Source organism: Drosophila nasuta, chromosome 3 (assembly GCF_023558535.2).
Source record: "Drosophila nasuta strain 15112-1781.00 chromosome 3, ASM2355853v1, whole genome shotgun sequence".
NCBI lineage: Eukaryota > Metazoa > Arthropoda > Insecta > Diptera > Drosophilidae > Drosophila > Drosophila nasuta.
In genome coordinates this window covers 28,841,865-28,861,867 of record NC_083457.1, presented here as the reverse complement: position 1 = coordinate 28,861,867, position 20,003 = coordinate 28,841,865, and the positions used below count along the sequence as shown (strand labels likewise).

The window sequence follows — 20,003 nt, the reverse complement described above, 5'->3', positions numbered from 1 at the left end:
CTCTATAGTATATCTTGAACGTAGTATCATATTAATATACCATTTGCAATTTTAAAGTAAATTTGTGGTATTATTTTGGTATATTTTGATAATAATACAGCAATATTTTGCTTTTATTCAAAATGGGAAGCGAGTATCTCACAGTCGAGCCCACTCGACTGTAGCTTTCTTACTTGTTATAAATTGGTATACAAGAATATATTATTTTCCATCGGAATAGAATTTGAGTTTGATTAAGCTTTCATGCATGCACAGAGAGATTAATTAAAAAAAATACGAACGTAATCAATACATAATATAGGTCAAACCGCTTAACCTCCGTCGCAAATTCATTATCAGTTCATTGTGGAGTCCTCACAAGTAATAGCTATTTTTCGCATTTTACTTGTTAAGTTGGAAAAATCCATATTATTATGGAATAATCAAATGGGTTTGAGTTTTATGGAGCGATGGAACACAAGTATATTATATTCTTGAATTTATTTGCTTGGAAATGTTGCGATACTCTTATATATAAAATACTTACGAATTAAAGAGCGCATACCATATAGAATGAATCGAATTAATCTCGAATTAGTGATTATATTATTTCAGATTGCTTTTATTTCCTTTTCGCTTTTGGTTTAAAGACCAATTTGTTAAACGCACTAACTACGGTTACAGATACAAATAAATTTAATAATATATAATTAAAATATTTATAATATGCATATATCTACGTATGTATATAGAGACTTCGCGCTTAACACTTATGGCCGGGCGTTAAATATATTAATTTTATATACACAATTTTTATATAATACCCCATTCATGCCTGAGATAAACGAGAGAGTTCATTTAATTCAAACTGAAATTCCAATTTATGCCGAACTATTTACAATAAATGGGGTTTGTTCATATATATTTGTTGAATCAGGTAAAACTTAAAGACAAAGGAGCAAATGTTTTTGTGGTGTAAAATTAAATATGACCTAAAAGTAATTACATGTCTATGCAATAGGAGGAGTACAGAATATGATGATTATGACTTGTGATCCACGCGCTTTTGATAAGTGTATAGCTGTCTGTCGTTATCAACTGATTTGATAGGAACATGCGCCCTAATGAATACACATTGCTTTTGTCTTACAAATAATACGACAATATGTGTGTGTGTTTGTGTTAAATTATATGTATGTATGTATATATATATATATATACGTATGCAGTGTGATTATTGATTTACGTACGTAGATGTATGTATGTATGTGCATGAGGTGTATTCATAAATTATTTTATAGATGATTTTCAGTCAGTAACATTTCACCCAAAAGACCTACGCATTGAGTGCGCTGTAGGACTTCATGGATCGCTCGATATTAGCCCATTAGCTCCGGCCTATTAGCGATCTGTGGCGGATTGTTGGATTCTGCAAGAATAGATATTGGATTGTATTAAATAAGAATCAGTCGGAATATTTAAAAGATAACATTAAACGAGATGTTAGGGACAGATAAAGCGATCGCATCACGAATTGGGCAGCATTAACATTTCTACGAGAGCGTTTTTTGCGTTTTTGTATGTGTATATGTAAATGTGTATGTGTATGTGTGTGTTTGTGTGTGTAGGTATTATGACTATGGGATCACGGAAGTTTGACCTTCTCAACATGGTTTTCGGTTAGTTTCAACCAACGACAAACAAACGAAACGAAACGAAACAGAATTTGGACAATTTTGGTAAAAGCCACCTACCGAGAACATTTGGCCGAAATAAGTAGGTAGCTACAAATACTAGGAGTCATAGTGGCGTGGTTAATGTTGTCACGCACGCTCTCGCAATGCAATATCGGTGCACATGACCAGACACTCCGAATCGAAGATATCTTTCTTGTTCTCGCCTGGCGCCAGTCTCAATTCTTTAGCTAATGTTGAGAGCGGCGCCAAAAGTGTACCGAAATCGAAGTAAAGAATTTAGAATAGATTGGACTTGGCATACCCCGGGGTATTTGCTAGTTTAGTTTAATGCTTACCCATAGACTCTTGAGCGGCTCTGCGTCTGTCCTTGATCACATAGCATGCGGTGAACAGGAAGAAAATTCCGCCCAGCACTTCCACAAAGGTCGTGGAGAAAAGTGAATACTGTAGCGCCTCGAATTTGATAACATCCTCCGAACTCTGTGGGTGGAAGGTAGAAATTTACTTAATATACGAATTACAAAAAAAGTGAGATTTACTTACGCCTACTCTTGGGCTGAATGACATGTCTTTGAGAGTGTTGGTGACGGTTTCCGTTGCGTTTTCCAACACTTGCGACATGCTCTGGAAGCTCTGATTGCTGATCATCTTTGGCTCCGAGCTCAGATGGTTTTTAATTGCAACGGATATCTAAAGTTAGAAAAGGTTAATTAATCAAATTGTTCATTTCTCGTTCATTAGTTTTACTTACTGCGCCCACCAAATACGGACTGCCGGCATCGCCCAGAGCATGTGAGATTAAAATTTGGAAGGCTTCGGCAGTTGAACGGCGTGTGGGCACAACCACATACTGTATAAAGCAAGAGGTTCAATTAGTGATGTACTTTTAAGTGATAAAGCTAAACAAGCAGTGTTACCAACAACAACAACAAGAACAACAGCATTAATTAGAATAGCAAGTAGTTACAAGCAGTGCCAATAAGTGAAAGATGTGCAAAAGCCACAGTCAAAAGTTCTACAGCTTCTAAAGCTCTCAAGAGATGGCGCCACTTCAGCACAAGGTCGCAGCGGGGACGCCAATTGGGTTTGTGTCGCCGCTTACATTAATCGAAAGTGGGAACAGCTGCTGGCTTATGCGCGCATGGGAACAGTTCTAACCGACCGACCGTCTGCTGCGACTGACCGAAACAAAATGTTCGACTTTGACTGTGGCAATTTGTTGTCTACATTTTCGCAAAAGATTTTCTTTTTACAACAAAAATCAAATATCTACATTAACTGTTTACTGTTATAAACAAAAAATAAATGTGTGTGTACAAGGGATATGTGTGATGCAAGGTGTGAGCGTGTTTAGAAAAGCAAAAAAATAAAATAAATATAAAAAGCAAAGAAGCATTTAAAATATTCGATATCCATTGCAATAAAATACATCTAAATCATAGGCGAGACTGGTTACCGCTACGTAAACAATAACAAAAGCAAACTACAAGCCTAAAATGTACAATAATAAATACTATTTATTGTACATTATCTACAAAATACGGCAATGCGATGGCGCCACTTCTCAGCTCTTTTGGACCTGGTTAGATAATCAGCGCTGAGAACGAAAGGCCAATTAAAATTTGGCTATTTGCGGAGCAAACGCAAACGCAAACAGCTGAGGAAGCGAACGCACATTGCTCATACGCCGCGTAGCCAAAGCGGAACTGATGCGCGCCCCAAAATAGTCAAAGCTATTCTAATGTGCCTCAGCTGATGATCAGCTGAACAAAAAACGAGGTTGTGCAACTTTTTGTTGAAACGTGACTGACACATAAATAATCTCTCCCATTCCAAAGGAATGTCTAGTTCAAACTCATCGCTCGGAATGGAATGGTGGAGGATGCAAAATGTTTTTTGGGGGAGGATGCAAGAATGAATGTGTAATGTAATTTCTGAATTTCTTTTCAGTATAGCACCCTCAGGGGGTTTGACTTCAGTTTTGGGGGTGGTTATCTCCCCCAATTCCATGTGCATAAGAATGTGAGTTAACTGCAGGCGAGTCTGCTCGACTTTGAGATACCCGTAATAGGTGATTTTCATTCTATGACCTGATTTTTGTTTAACTTTCAAATTTTTTAAGCGATTGAAATGAAATTTTGGGGATTCAGAAAGTGATTAGTATTATTACGAAAAATAAGGCAATGTTTCCACCATTAGCTACTTACTACAATCTATTGGATCTTGAACAGTTTTCTCATTTCAGATATTGTAATATAATTCATCCCGCTGCTTGTTACATGCATTTTCAATTGCACCATAAGACCCTTCTACCTTTTTCATAGCGGGTATCAAAGCTAAGGAAGTCAAGGAGGATGAGTTTATGGGGAACTTTCACCAATAAACAAAATGAATGCACCGCAACCAAGTAATGAGGCTAAGGGTATTAGAGGGTGTGTCTATGTGTGAGAGTGTGTATGGAGTAAGCGTGGCGTGTATGTGTGGGATATTGTGGTATTATAACAGTAAAAAGTTAATAAATGTTTACACACAAATTCAATATTAACTAAAGTGCAAAATTACGAAAGCAAAAAAAGTGTACATTTTTATACAACAATTTGGTGATAGTGGTTACAAAATTAAATTTGTTAGCAATGTGTGTTTTATCATACATTCTTTCGATTGGTTTGGTTTTCGTTGTATGCGTTTCTCTTACCAGCAAAATGTCCGCAACAATTGCCCAGTTCATGTTTAAAGCTAATTGACCGAAAAAGATTAATACATATGTGACAGCCGTTTGGCTGGAAACAATCAAACAGGCGCCGGTCAAAAGCGGAGCGCTAAGCAGCAGGCCAACGGCACAGATGACTGGATCGGCGGTGGGGAAGCGTTTCCTTAGCTTTTGCGATAGAACTGAACCCAGCGGCACGCCCAGCAACCCAGCGATCATTGTAATAAGGCCAAACACGAATGAGACTCTATTGAAAGGATGGCGGGTTAACAAGAGGCAAAAGAGGCAGGCAAAAAAAAACGGTTAACAAAATGTGTGTTAATCAAAAAAGGGAACTTTTAAAACTGAGACTGAGACAAATAGTTAGTTGCTGTTGTTGTTGTTGCACTTGCTGTCGCTGTTGTCAAGAGAGATGCTTACCAGCAACATGTCGGCGACAATGGACCAGCTCAGATTGAGCGTAACCTGTGCAATGAACACAAAGATGAAGCACATCGTGCCATTCGTCTGTGGCAAGATGAGCGCGGCAAAGACCATGGGCGCCGATATAAACAATCCAACCGCACAGATGTACGGATCACAGTTCTCGATGCGACCGCGCAAACGCTGGGCGAGCACAGATCCCAATGGCACCCCGATGAGGCCAGCGCCCATTGCGACGAGTCCGAATTTGTAGCTAACACTATTCGTTTAACGCAACAACAACAGATTCAGATGATGTGATGTAAAGGACTATTCTCAGAAAGGGTCGCACTGTGCAAGGACTATACTTACTCATCCAGCTGCAGGTCCTCGTTGCCGGGCTGCATCCTGAGACCCATGTGGATGTACGTTGGTCCCCACCAGGCGAGTGCACCGGCCACAAAGGCCACGCACGTGAACCCGGCCGTGGAGAGCATAAACGAACGATTCTTCACCAGCTCCTTGACGTCGGTCAGGAAGGATGTGGGCTGCAGATTGTGCGATGCCTCGCTGGCCCCACGCTTGGGATCCTTGATGAGGAAGATCAGCACGACGGCAATCAAGCCCAAGATGGGAGTCACACGCAGTGCCCAGCGCCAGTTGTTGGCCAAATGCGCTGTCTTTGAGCCAACAATGTAACTGCGTGTATAGAAATGGGCATAAATTAGTTGTTGAAGAATTGACGAAGTGTCATTGCATTGGCAGGCAATTGCATAAATGTTTTTTTGTTGCGGCCCCAATTGACCCCACTTAAGTGAATTCCACTTAATTGAGTTTAAATTTCGCATTTGATTTGCTATAAATAACTAAAGCACTAAATTTATGTGCAATTAAACTTTCAACTCAACCCCGTAAGTGATCAAATCATCAACAGCGACCAGAGCACAGCGACAGCTTCTCACGCGAGAACAGCCAAAAGTCTGTTTCAGGCAAACACGTGACTACGCGGAACTAGACAGCTGATAACAGAGCAGCGACTTGTCTTATCAGGCGAGTAATCATAATCGTAGCCTCGTCTGCTCAACTATCTATGTGGCACACTTGCTGAAATAGATTACCCCCCGAGTTATGACTAGACTACCAATGACCTGTATTCGAAAGTCGCCTGCAATAATTGTTTCGAATCGAATATGACACTGTGATAAGGTTCTAACAGTACTTTTATGTTCATATTTTATTGAACTTTCTAGACTTTGATTTAACAACAATACTGTATTTTGATTGTGCAAGGAACAATCATTTAAATATGAAAGCATCAACTATGCTGATAAGGTCTGTTTATATTCTGTATTTCTTAACAGTTGCGCTGTGTTTAAATTCAACATGAAATAATCATTTGAATAGGAAAGTATTTCTATGATAAGGTTAAAAAGCTGTCTGTTAGCATTCTGTTGGTTCTGATACTTTTTAATCCGATTTCGTTAGCATTTTGTTGGGAGTTGTTAAGGATTCAGAAATTTTAAATTTAGCTTGTAGATGGAATATTTTCTGAAAGATAAGGTCTGTTAAAATACCTTTTATTTTCGTTAATATTTCATAAATATACTGTCTGCATTTCTGTACTTCATACTGTCTTTATTTATAGGATTCAACTTCTCTTTTTAAAACTTACTATATACTCTATACCCCATCTAACTATATCATATTTCCATTTGTTGATAACTTACCCGAGTCCAGAACCTACGGGTATGGCAAAGTAGAAAAGCGCCAGCATTTGGGATCGCACGCTGTTCACAAACAGATCAGAGATGATCGTTGGCGCTATTGTGCTGTAGGAGGCCTCGCCGATGCCGACCATGGCACGGAAGGTGAGGAACCATCCAAACTGATGCATAAACGAGCCCAAAATTGTTGTCGTTGACCATAATGTGACACCCACGGCCATAAGCAGGCGACGTGGATAGCGATCTCCCAGATAGCCAAAGAGGGGGGCAAACACCATATACGAGACGACAAAGGCTGTCTGCAATAATCCCGCTCTATCGTTGTCTATACCGAAGTCTGTCTTTACATCAGTTAGCACACCTGCAAGAAAGAGAGAGAAAAATAAGAAAGATATAGTTTACTCAAGTGCTGCTGTTAGTTAGTTATAGATTAGCGCGTGATTGTTAAATCTAGTATATAGCTAGTTGCTGGGTCTGGTGTTGCTAATTGCTTGGGTAAACGTCGTATCCATATAACGAATGCTTTATATAATGTAAGTAAGCGATCGACGAGAGAAACTATTTGTGCTTAACCTTTAATGGCTGCCCATTGAAATAAGGTAAACTTTAGTAGTTGCCTAATTACTGTTAACCTGCTGCCCTTAACAGCACTGTTAACATTCCCATAGCAGCAGTATTGATGTTGCCATGTTAAGAAATACTAACTGTAACATACTTAACATTTCATAACGGCACTTCAATGTCAAAAGGAAAGCTAATTTGTGCCTTGTCTAAATACCATCGAATGGCAGTGTAAACAAATAAAAGTAAGCAAATAATTGGTAACCTTATTCATATCGCAATTATTTTCAATTATCAGCTTTCAGCTTGGCCAATGTCGGGCCAATTTGTTGATAAATATATCAGTTTGTTTTGTTTCTGCCAGCATTGATAAGAACAAACAGAACTGAAATCACGAATTCAGCCAGAACATTTTATAAAATATGCATATGATTTATCATTTCCAGCTGGTTTTCCGTATGCGCGTGCTCGTATTTCCGGCTGATCATCTATCTATATATATATTTGACTGTATTTATATATTTCTCATTAACTGGCGGATATGCAAGTCACTTAAATGGCCATAAATTATATTGTCAACACGACCTAGACAATAACTGTTCATCGCTTAAAATTTGAAATCAACGTTGCGTTTATTATGCTTGAATTTCCTATAATTAACGATGCACAATCCAAACGAATTTTTATAAATACGTGCATTGGCCTTTAATAACTGCCCACAGCTAACGGCATAAGGTTCTATAGGTGCGTAAGCACTCACCAAATAATATGGCGAAGATATAAACCCAAAAAAAGATTCGTTAGTCAATGAATTGTGAGAAATATCGAGGGGAAGGCCGGCCGCAAGAGCCGGCATTAGCAATATCAATAGCAGCACACACCAATACCAATACCAATACCAATATTAATACCAATACCATTAGTAACATTAACACACCAGCAACGATAATACAGCTTGGCCGAAAAGCTCAACAAGTTGTGACCGTCGTTCGTCGAGCGAGCGACAGAGCGAGCACGAAACGAACGCTGCGCTCGACGTGGCACGAAGTCAAACGAAGTGAATCAGCAGCCACCGCAAACGGTCGGCTGACGTTTTATGTTTAATTATTTCATTTTCTGGGTCTTTTGCACATTTCGCTTTTGAGAAATTTATCGTACGATTTTTTCAACCAATCAGCGCGTTTGTTTGGCCAGTGACGTAACGATACGAGGACGCCAACTGAGCAGCGAGCGCCACGCGATAAAAGCAATGTGGGGTGTGTAACATACATACATACATATGTACGTATGCATCCATACGTTGTGTTGGTCTCTCTCAATGCCTGCATTGGTGAGTGCGTGTGTTTGTGAGTATGAGCTTCGATCCACAAGCGTGCGGGCGCGAGTGTGTGGGTGTGTACATGTAAGCAAGCAAACATGTACAGGCAAAAATTTGCAAGTTTCGCCCGTTCACCCGTTTGTTTATGGCATTTTTAGCATTGTGCTGTCTTCGTTGTTGGACGGACGGAGGAGCATGAGAGCCAAGATTGGCAGGGGGCCAGACGTCGCGACGAAGGCTTGGTGCGTTGTGTTCTTGTTGTTGTTATTATAAGTGTATACCAAATACAATATTGCGAGAGAGAATCGACATATTTTGCCGGTTATAGAAACTGGAGAGTAATTCGAGAACCAGTTTTGGTTGTTCTCACTCTCGCACTCTCTTTCTCTCTGTTCCCATTGTTTGCGTTCGCTCGCACTCAGACTGTCGGTTACATTTTGTCAGACGGAACTTAAGCGCTTCCAGTTAGTAGCAGACACTTGACTAGCCGCACTTGGAGACTAAGAATGGAGATATTGCAATATTATACATGGAGTGGAGACATAAAACAAGTCAAGCAGCTCTCTGGCTCATTAATATGAATGAAAATGTTTCTGGCAATTCTGATTGGCCTTGAAAAGTCGCGCGATCTGCAGCGTCAGTTAAAAGGCTTCTTCAGAGCGTTAACTGATGTTATTAATAAACAAATTTCCCCTTTCGTTTTATTTCGGGAAAGCTTAAAAGACTTTCATTTGGAAAAAGTAGAAATCGCTTTAAGCAGCTCTGCGCGCTTCGATTATCATAGACAAAACCGACTGACCGACCGAATCGCAGCCTCTCATTCTCTCCTTTTCACTCCATCTCTGTCACTCTCAAAGTGTTAACTTTTCTATTGTTGCGGTTGTTTTAGTTGTTGTTTTTTGGTTATTCAATTTGTGCTTTTTACAGGTTGTTGCTGTCGACACTTGTCGTTTGTCTTCGTGCGACGGTCATTGACATAGAAAACAAAAACGAAAATGAGAAATGCGAAAAGAAAAAAGGGAAATAATGTAAAATGCAGCTAAAAAACAACACGATGTCAACATCTGACAGTTTTTGACGGCAATGCAAATCACAAAATCGGAACAAGCATTGTACGAAAATTACGAAACGTTAAACAAAATTGCAAATGTTTATTTAGTTGTGAATATTTATGTATAAGGTTCGAAGAGATCACAATTAAATTATACAGGAGACATACTCTGCTTATATTTAAATATAAATATATATACATATATGAACACTTATTTAAAAATTAGCTAAAAGACGCCCCATTTCAGTGAAATTTTGATTGAGGTTGCTGTCAAAACGAAAGTTTTGAATGGGAATTTCAATTTCGGTTACATTTTGCAATAATTTAACCAAAAGTTTGACAACAGTTTCAATTTTGTGTTATGCAAATTGAAATAAAGCGACTGAGGGAATAAAATTTGAAATATTATTATCTATTGAATGATACAATGAGGCAGCGTTCCAAATATTGAATAGTAAAACATCACGTAATACTTTTTAGCAAGTGTTAATTTAGCATATGGTCAGAATGGTCAGTACCACGGCTTTTAGTTTTCTCATTTATTTTTTTGAATTTCAAATTCCAACTGCAATCGACCACAAATTGTTGACAATTATTGCACGCGTATTGTTTGGGGGGAGGCGTTAAGGGGTGTTTTGGAATGTTGCCAAAAGATTACGTAGAGAAGAAGCATCAGGCAATGCATGGCCTGTTTTCAAAATATACACAATTGTATACAGATGTCTGTCTATATATATTCACACAATTATATAGCTAAGCAAGCATATTCACACACTTATATTTAAATCTATATCATTTAACTCTTAGCTGTTTTGGGAAAACAGCGAACAAAGTTCACTGTAAATATATAATATAACATATATATAAATGTAGTTTGTCAACAATTTGCATCAGCAGATATTTTGCTGAATGAATGAAACACCCAAAATTGTTTTGTTGGGGAACGTGAATTACAAATGAGGCGGCAATGAGAGGATTACCCAGGCAATGAAATATCAGGCGATAAAATGTGGCTCGTGTCATGCGATTATTTATAAAATCTGAGATCATTTGTACTACAGTGGGGTCAAAGTGGGAGACTTTGAGGCCACGGCTCACGCTTTAAGTTATAATTAAACGTATATCATTAAACGAAGCAGACATCAGGCGATGTTATTTGAGCAAAGCGTTCGTCTGTCTGAATGTGCCATAAAAACCAAAAAAAAGTTTCGCCACATTCAACGCAGTTTTGTCGAGTACGATACGATTATGATAATGAGCATGTCGTGGCCGTGTGTCGCAACATAATAAATCCAAGCACAATCGAAAATTTGCAACATTGAAGGTTAACCAACCAAATTTGACTATAAAACGTATGCCACTCACACAATTTAGTTTGAGCTTGTTCTGGCCACGTGCCCTATCTATGTACATACACATGTGCATTCCTAAATGCAATTTATTCCACGTTTGCTAAGTTCAACTGCAGATAAGAAGCAAATAGTCGTAAATTGTGCGATAACCGATAGCTCTTATCAACTGTTATCAACTGCAACCGCATCCGAACTAATTGTTAACGAGCCGATAACTTGAACAAACAAAGCCCCACACCCAACGGCTACAAGATATCACATAACAGCAACGACTCACTATCATGTTAATGCCATGTTAAAGCACTGTTAATCTACAGATTTCAGTGGGGTCCCGAGAGGTTACAAGCTCTGTACACTGCTTTAACCTGTTGATACCTAATAACCATAAAAACAAATACAAGGAGATTGAGAAGAGAGCATCACATCATCTTTTGTTTGTTTTGGCAACAATGCCCAATAAGCAAATGCAAGTAAACGAGAGTGGAGAGAAGAGTTAACTAATTACCCCCACGCCCGAATGACAAACAAAGTGGCGTGATACGATGAATACGAATATGAATGTGAATCATGAATAAGCATATAAATATCCCGCATGACGCTCAATCTGCATATCGCGTATGAGCTCGCATAATATAAGTATGATAAACTTATCGCTCAATTTGTGTAAACTATTATTATTATTATTATATAGTATGTAGAATAATATAATTTCCTGCTTAATGCGCGGTCATGAGTCTCGGACAACTTAATTTCGATTAAAAAAGAATCATACGATTGTTTGTGGTTTGGTTGGCAATTAAGGGCTTAGTAAATGTGCAAGTCAATTAAGAAAGCTTTCAGGGGCTTAAAAAGTAAGGTAATTATATTGCCAAAATGCAAGAGTATTGGTTAACGACTTTCTCGAATGTTGTTTGCCCTTGGGTTGCTTGCAGTGTTGCCTCGCACTGTTATCATCAATGACAAGTGTCATTGGTCATGTTGCAAATGTGATGATTAAGCTGAAAAGTTCAAGTTTAAATTATGCCCAACAGACAAAAAGCACAAAAAGGTTGAATATGCAAAACCGGAATGCAAAATTCTAAAATACAGTGCAGAAAGGTTGCCATTAATTAAAAATAAACACCCATAAATATAGTAGATTTCACGATGATTAAGTGGAACGTGGAGATGTATAATAAGTGTACCTAATCAGGCCATTTGTGCAACTGGTTTGAGTATTATTTGCCATGAAATGAGCTAGCGTAATCTTTCCCAATAAACAAGTTTCCAATTATTTTTCCTTACAGAGTCGAGATTGTAAAAAAGCTGTGATTCACGCAATGATCACGCCATACGATTAAAATAGTTACAAGTAAACACACACAATTGTAACTGATAAGCAGTGGAGTGGCGAGTTTCCTGGCGAGTATTATTCGACACTCTTTATAAATATGTACTTTATGAAACTTCTTTTCGATGCGATGCAGACCTAGAATAAACAGTTTCCGATCACGAGGAACATTTGGAGTCGAAATAATACCCGCTAAGCCGTCGAGACGGATTTGCGATATCGCACCATGTCAGGCGGTTATTTCGCATAATAGTGTTAAGATTTCACGAAATTTGACTAGACCAGTGATTGATTGTTGAGGAGTAAGTCGTATCATTGTGTGATATTCAGAAAATAATGTGGGTACACGATAAGAGAGTTCTATTAGCGCAGGTCGTATGATTCAAATGTAAACTGTGATTACTCATCGGACGCTTGTTTATGCCGTGATATTCCGCTGTGCGCAATTCACACACGCAGTCATAAAAATAGCTCAATTTAGTAGCTGTGACGTAACAAAATTAATCCAACGTATTACCTTGCGTTATCTTTATAAACAGTATTTAGAGAGAGAGAAAGAGAGAGAGCAATGAAACACGCGATGATAACAACATCAACAAAATCAAGCTAGAACTTAAATGCGCCTGCGCATCCTTCTCTTTTGAAGCAGTGGATGTCATGTGGGCTTATGTACATTATAAAGACTTCAAGACACCGATAGAAGTGAGAGGACTTAGTTTATTTTTAAAGAAGAGTAGGATCACCCTCTCGTAAGAGTGGATATCATGTATTTTTATACGCATAATAACGCCCTCTTGTAATTCCGCGAATTTCAAGCCGCGCGAAGAATTTAAGAGTGCGGCAGGAATTGAAAGAGAATAATTCTAATACGGTGCACATGCAAGCGTTCCATTATTTTGGTAGGGACGCTTTCTTTATAAGAACAATAGCTCTTTTTAACTCCAATTAGATAAAGTGATGTTGCTGATGGGCAATTTAAGCGTTGCATGCGTGACCCGCACTCTTTGCATTTGATGTAATTGCTCTCTAATCGAATTAAATGAACCCAATTGAACTTACCCGCAATTGTGAAGCGATCCATGTAGTTGATGAGATTGACAAAACAAAGGACGCCAACGGTGAACCATTGGCTAACGGTTATGGCGCGGGGCTGTGTTGGCACGCTCTCGTTGCCCCGTAGTCGCTCCATCGAATCGAAATCTGATGCTACGAGTTGTTGTGACGAGTATGTCGCAGGCAAACCGTGTGGTTCCAAACCGGCAACGTCATCGTTGCTGCCACTGCTGCTACTGCTGTTGCTCATCGCCGGATTATCCATGGCTGCCGCGGCAGTTGCAAGCGGTTGATAGGCCTGATGGTGTTTCTGCGACATTCACGTGCCTCTTGTTGCACTTCTCTCTTTCACACACACACACTCTCACTGGCAGCGGGACAACAGCAAAACACTGAAGTCGAAAGTTTACTCAGCGAATTTGATAGCAAAACGTTGCCGCAAAGTATTTGTATGTGTGTATATTTTTGCAGTCTCTTTTGACTCTCGTTTACACACAAAAAAAACACTCACTCGCACACACACACACGCACGCTTAATATGCCGCGCAAACACACGCGATGCACGAGCACGAAGAAACTGTATAGGAAGCGAGAATGTGAAAATATGTGTTGGTGGCAGATTTCTATTCGCTCGCTCACTGTACAATACAAAAATTACTCTTTGGCAACGTTTCAAATCCCTTATAAATATATATAGCTTATCACTTTTGTTCTTGCACACGTATTTATTCTTCAATTAGCTTTTTAAAATGCTTATATACTCTAGAATGCACTGTTGACTAATCGAATGCGGCGTTTACTTTTTATATGCATTTGCAGTGCTTCGATTTTTATTTAATATGAAGTCCGCGACACGTCTGCATTCACTCAAAAACTAATTGGACTGAGCTTTTATAAGAAAGCTATTTTCATCAACATCTGTGGTGGAGTGTGACCGCAAGCAACAATTCAAACAAATACATTTCAAAGCCAGAAAAATATACCAAAAAATACTAAACTCCAACACAATTTCAGGCTGGCAACACTTTTCAATGTAAGCGAGTACTTGTTTTTAAATAAATTTTTGTGCGCGACGTTGACGTCGTTTTAAATCCAACTGGTATACCTAATTAATATATAAATTAAAAAAAAATTGTACATTTAATTTAAAAACGTCAATAGTATTTTGTACACAAGGATTTTCTTTTTTCGCATGGGTAGATTATTTTTATTTATTAATTCATAAAAATATAATTAAACTTAATTTTTTATATAATATCAATATATATAGATTTTTTAGTTAACCCACATGTTTGCCTTGGAATAACAAGATATTATTTTGGGACATGATAAAGAATGCAAACGGATGTCTAGCGAAGAAGCGTTTGCGAACGAGCATCGATACTGCCATTATACGAAGTCCTGAGGTTATTGAAAATTAATTATTAGCGGATTCAGAGAGCGTTTATTACAAGACAAATAAATTCATGATTAGTATTAAAACAATAGAGATATTATAATATTGGTTGTCATCATGGGAATGCATTGATATTAGATCATACATATCACATTTAAGGTTTAAGTAACTTCCCAGCAAACAGCACAGTTCTTTGCCTATCGGTGATATAGTAGTTAAATGGCCGATCTGCATAGAATCGATTGGGCTCCTGTGGCATCATGGGCATGGAGAACCCAACCATGATCATAGCTGTTAAAATGACAGAGATACATATATACAAAACAAATAAGATTGTAGTATAAATTTTGATTATGATTGTCCAAGATACAATACGAAGATATTGGTTAGCGTGTTAGTTTTCTAGCGTTTTGATGATATATAAGTGCACCTATATAATTTACCATTAATATGAGAGTTGTAATAAAGCACACAATATGAAAAGAACTGTATTTAATTACGATTTTTAATATTGAGTAACAATAAACTTTACATATGCTGTTTAAACGATTCAATTAAGGTACCTAATTAAAGTACATTATACTGTAATGACTATAGACTATAGATAGAACTATAAAGTATGGAAATATTTCTCAAAATTGTTACATTGCTTGCCAGCAAAGAGAACTGTATTCATTAGATTAATAATGTAATAAGAGAATGGATGATCAACAAAGAAATCCATGGGCGTCGTCAGTTCGAATGAGAATTTACCAGTAGCAACCATTGCCGTGAAAAATAGACAAACCAAGAAAAAAAAAACACACGCACGACATGCACCGATGTTAAGTTTTGAACAAATGGGGTCAATTAATCATTAATAATGTAATTGAAATAATTTAATTAAGCTAAAAATACAACATATGTTAAATGAACCTGCCCGATAATCGACCAAACTAGATTGCATTTGAAGACTCTGTTTTAATACTTTTATTATTATCACAAATAGTTGTAATACATGTCAAAATATATATTTCGCAGTTTGAAATCATAAATCAAATATTTAGATAACATCTGGAAATTGTTGCTTTTTGCCGGCAAAGAGGATGAGTCCCTGCTTATTGGCAATATAGTAGAAAAATGGTTTGTTTGCATAGAAGAACATGGGTTGTGGTTCAAAGTTAAGGGATGTAATGCGACACATGATTACAGCTGTAGAATTGGAAGACATAAAACATTTGAATAAAAGTCCATTATTAAACATATACGATATAATGCAAAGTGTGGATTGATGGATGGTGAACTTAATACTAAAAGTTACCACGATTATTGCAGTTAATATTGCTATACGATTGTAACAAGCAAGATTTATTATTCTATAAAAATACCCGTAATTTAAAGTTGTTTTTATAAACAATTATATTGTATCTATTTGCGATGCCATCAAAGCTCGTCGCGTTCGTTGAGTTTTGGGGCACAAGAGGCGGAAGTTCCCGCTTCGAGCCGCACAACGGTGCCCAAGAATAATGGAAGACTCTGCTGATGGACCAGCATATAGATGAATGGATGATCTGCATGGAACTCGATGGGTTCCTCGAGCGATATGATGCTGCGTTTGGTACGCACCACCACGCCTACCAAATGAGAACAGACAAGAGTGAAGAGACAACGTGAACAAACGTGAATAAAGAGGCATGCAACCTCACATGCAACACAATGATGGAATGCAATTGAAGAAATAGCAACAAAACTTTTAAAACTTACCGGTGGCTGCAGCTGCCTCAGTGCCCTTCTCATTCACATCGATAAAGGCTTTGTGAATAATTTTCGACACCTTCAATTCCTCTGGACTCTGGAGCATTTTGCTAAAGTCCGCCTCATTCGAGAACAATTGAGTCATACCCAACTATTGATAGTTTCAAGTGGATTAGTAAAGTTCATCATTTAACTAGGGCTTTTCCTGAGCTCACCTGCTTAAATGTCTCTGATAATTCCACCTCGAACTCGGATTTAAACTTCGGCAGTTTAACAATCACATCGGTCGAGTAGAGTGCTCCCGTGATCTGGGAAAGGGGAGTGCTGCGAAGTTTCTCCTCCAGTTGTGATAGACCAGTTTTGCTATTCGGCAACACGATCAGCATGGACAAGTCCGAGTCTTTGTAGGGCAATTCCAGTGCTGTGGCATCCAGATCACCTAGGTTTGCATATCGGAAACGTTTCTTCAAGTTCATCATGGGTACTTCAATGCTATCAGCGTCGTTCAAATGGAAAGGTTCATTGCGGGTATCACGTTCTGGGAATTGATGCACCCAATTTCCCTTGAAGTGTATCGCATTTATCAACACCAATCTCGAATCCTTATCCAATGCATTGGACGGAACGAGATCTTTTATCAAGTTGTTGGTACGCTGTTCAACCCATGAATTAATTTTTCCTGCAGCCTCTACATTCTTGGCAAAGTCTACAGGTTCGACAGCGGATAGAAACTGTTTGGAGATCAGTGAACTGAACTCATCTTTGAGTTCGAAACCAGTCATGATATAGATCTTGTTGGCAATATGCAGAATGCTACTGTTCTCGTAAGCTGTGAGCACACGGTGGAAACTCTCTGCAATCTGTGCTTCATTGTTCGAAATCAGTCCAAGGCCGCGATCCAATTGGGCAGCTGTTTCGCCTACGGCTCCTAGGCGGGCCATGGCTGCACAGGTTTGAATTGAGAAGGGTGAGAAGATGATGTTCTGATTGGGTTTCTGCGTGATCAGTTTGTTGTACACATTGAGCGAGAATGTGGCCAAGCGGCGCGAGAACTCGGCTACATTGTTGCTATCGGGGCTGGTCATACTGTATCTGGATTGATGCTGGACTTGGGCGAAATGCAGAGGTGGCTGTAAAAGCAGAAGCAGCAGAAGAGAGTGTGTCGCCCAGACTGTGGAGGAGAAAAGAGCATTTGAGATGTCGATGTGTGGGATAATAGAATGCGAATGATATCATTATTTTATGTAATTCCCACTGGCTGAGTCACCTCGGTAGATGTTGTTCGTTATCTGGCGTTGTTTAGCCGTTTTGCGTTGTTTGTTTAACTCACGAATTAAATATGGATTTTGTTTCAAGTGGAGCCACCGTATGTGCGTGTCTCTGTTTGTAGCTTTCTCCAATGTTTTGTTTTTTTCTTGGTTTTTTTCCGACTCTAAGCGTTTCGCTCTCAGTTCTGTTTGCATTGGCGTCAAATTGCTGACTGAATAAATGCGCTCTGTTCACATTTGTTTTTCCACACAATAAACACAAGCAAACACGTAGTCTCACATACACATATGAATATGTATACAACAGGTTTGGACACTCAGTTCATTTGATTTCTCTTAAAATAACAGATTCTCTTTTGTGCCGTTCGCTCTTTTGTTCAAAAATATTCCGCTCCCTAATATCATACGTATGTATGTATGGTAATCAGCTGTTTGTTTTTTGCTTACCACTAGTTTGCAAAACTCGACGCATTTTAAAATAAATGTTTTCCGTTTTGCAGAATTTAAATAAAACAAACTGCCGTTTAGTTAAATATACGTGTTGTTTAAACAGAAGCTCGATTTAGACTGTCGGCAACAAGTGAACAATAATCAATTGTCGACGTTGTACTGCTTATCAATCAGTGAATTGAACACGGTTGTTTTGAACTTACGCTTCATTGTCGAAGACATACATACATATGTACATATATATATAGAACATTTAATACGTACATACATACATATGTATGTATATGAACAGTTCCGTGAGGAGATCCGCCGCGATAATAAATTAAATTTGTTTTTGATATTATTGTAGTTGTATACATATTATACATTAATAGCAATGTATAAGAGTAAATTCTATATAAAAATTATAAAAACTTTATTTTGAAATTAGTTTTCAACGTATTCCGACTTATTTAGGTTTAAAACTACTCATTTTTGGCATTGTAGATCCATATCCATTTATCAAGAGCTATAATGTATTCGACAAGAAAGTAAAAAAAGAATTTGTTGTGCATGGATATTAGTTTTTCAATGATCAAATTATTTGCTTTGAAGGTTTCCGCAAAATATACTGTGTTGCGCTATCATATCATATAGAATTTAAATCTAAACACGACTTAGAAAAGGATCTCTTACCATCCGACCCATGACACGATCTGAGAAAGCAAAATCTTTCCTCTAGTTTTGTTATTTGGCAGCATGATCAGTATGAACAAGACCGAGTTCTTGTAGAGTGATTGCATTGTTCTGATATCAAAATCACCTAGATTTGCATATCTGATATGTTTTTTCAGAGGTACTTCGATGCTTTGACGTAATTCAAATAGAAAGGCTCATTTCTGCTCTTATCCCGTAATCAACTCATGCTTTCAATTGCGCTTGAAGTGTATATTGGGGTGAGAACTCGTTATCATTATGAGTTTGATTTGGCGATATATAGGCATAGGGACCGGACATAGGCCAAATGTATAGGGCGCTATAGCAACAGCAATGAGTGTTTTTGAGTTTTATCTAGATGAGTAAAATATAAGTTTCATAATTGTGCACGTATTACTATTAAAATTATGGAAAGGAACAAAAATATATAAGTTTAAAATCTTTCATTAAGTTGTGAATATAAAATTGGGAAACCAAGTGAGTGACAATTCGCCTTTTCATTCAAGTCGATAAATGCTTTGTGAATGAATTTCGACACTTTCAGGTTCTTCGAGGATTGTATCATTTGCTAAAGTAAGCTTTCAGTCATTCCCTAGAGGTAGTTTAACAAATGGATTAGTTAAGCTAATTGTTAAGTGTTAATAATTAATATAACTTCTTGAATATTTCTGTCAACTTTATGTCGAGTTCGGACTTGAACTTCGGCAGTTGAACAATTACGTCGGTCGAGAAGAGTGCTTCCATAATTTGAGAAAACGGATTTTGGAAAGCTTCTTCTCCAGCTGTGGCAAACCATTATTGCTATTAGGCAACACGATCAGCAGGGACAAGTCCGAGTCTATGTAGGACAATTCCAGTGCAGTGGCATCAAGATCAAATAGTGTTGCATACCTTAAACGCTTTTCCAAGTTCATCAAGGGTACTTTGATGATTCTGGCATTGTTCAAATAGAAAGCTTCATTTCTGGAGTCAGTATCTGGGAATTGATGCACCCCAGAAGTGCCTGTGATGGAACTTGCATCAGGATCAGCATGTTTGTCATACTGGCTGTGCCAGAGAGAATCATAAAAATGATTGTTTAAATCTATCTATGTCTCACTGATTGTATTATTTAAATAAATTGCAATTCAAGCAGTGTAAAGAAAGTGGATAATACGAATACTTATTGTCAATGTCGTTCTGCTAATTAATGATTTTTAATGGAGTTAGACTCGGTATTTTCGAGCTTAGAATTATTCTCGCTACAATACTAATACCTTCGTGCTTAAGTACATTTATAATA

The 20,003-nt window shown here is 38.0% G+C and overlaps 1 protein-coding gene across 11 annotated transcripts; it reads right to left on the bottom strand.

Moving 5' to 3' along the window:
* Positions 1-577: 577 nt before the first annotated feature.
* On the bottom strand, positions 578-18,155 carry LOC132788091 (protein spinster). 11 transcript variants are annotated; one of them, XM_060795402.1, is made up of 11 exons: positions 18,023-18,155; positions 16,523-17,478; positions 16,317-16,458; positions 6,516-6,873; positions 5,161-5,487; positions 4,807-5,068; positions 2,428-2,526; positions 2,220-2,366; positions 2,012-2,156; positions 1,734-1,903; positions 578-1,408 (listed from the first exon to the last, which is right to left on the bottom strand). In XM_060795402.1, the coding sequence occupies exons 1-10, from the start codon at positions 18,045-18,047 to the stop codon at positions 1,803-1,805; spliced, it is 2,562 nt and encodes an 853-aa protein (XP_060651385.1). In that variant the 5' UTR covers positions 18,048-18,155; the 3' UTR covers positions 578-1,408; positions 1,734-1,802. The 11 variants fall into 11 exon arrangements, with proteins under 11 accessions (XP_060651385.1, XP_060651381.1, XP_060651384.1 ...); XM_060795398.1 differs by lacking the exons at positions 4,807-5,068; positions 18,023-18,155 and adding exons at positions 4,372-4,633; positions 17,575-17,802; XM_060795401.1 differs by lacking the exon at positions 18,023-18,155 and adding an exon at positions 17,638-17,802.
* Between the last annotated feature and the right edge of the window lie 1,848 nt (positions 18,156-20,003).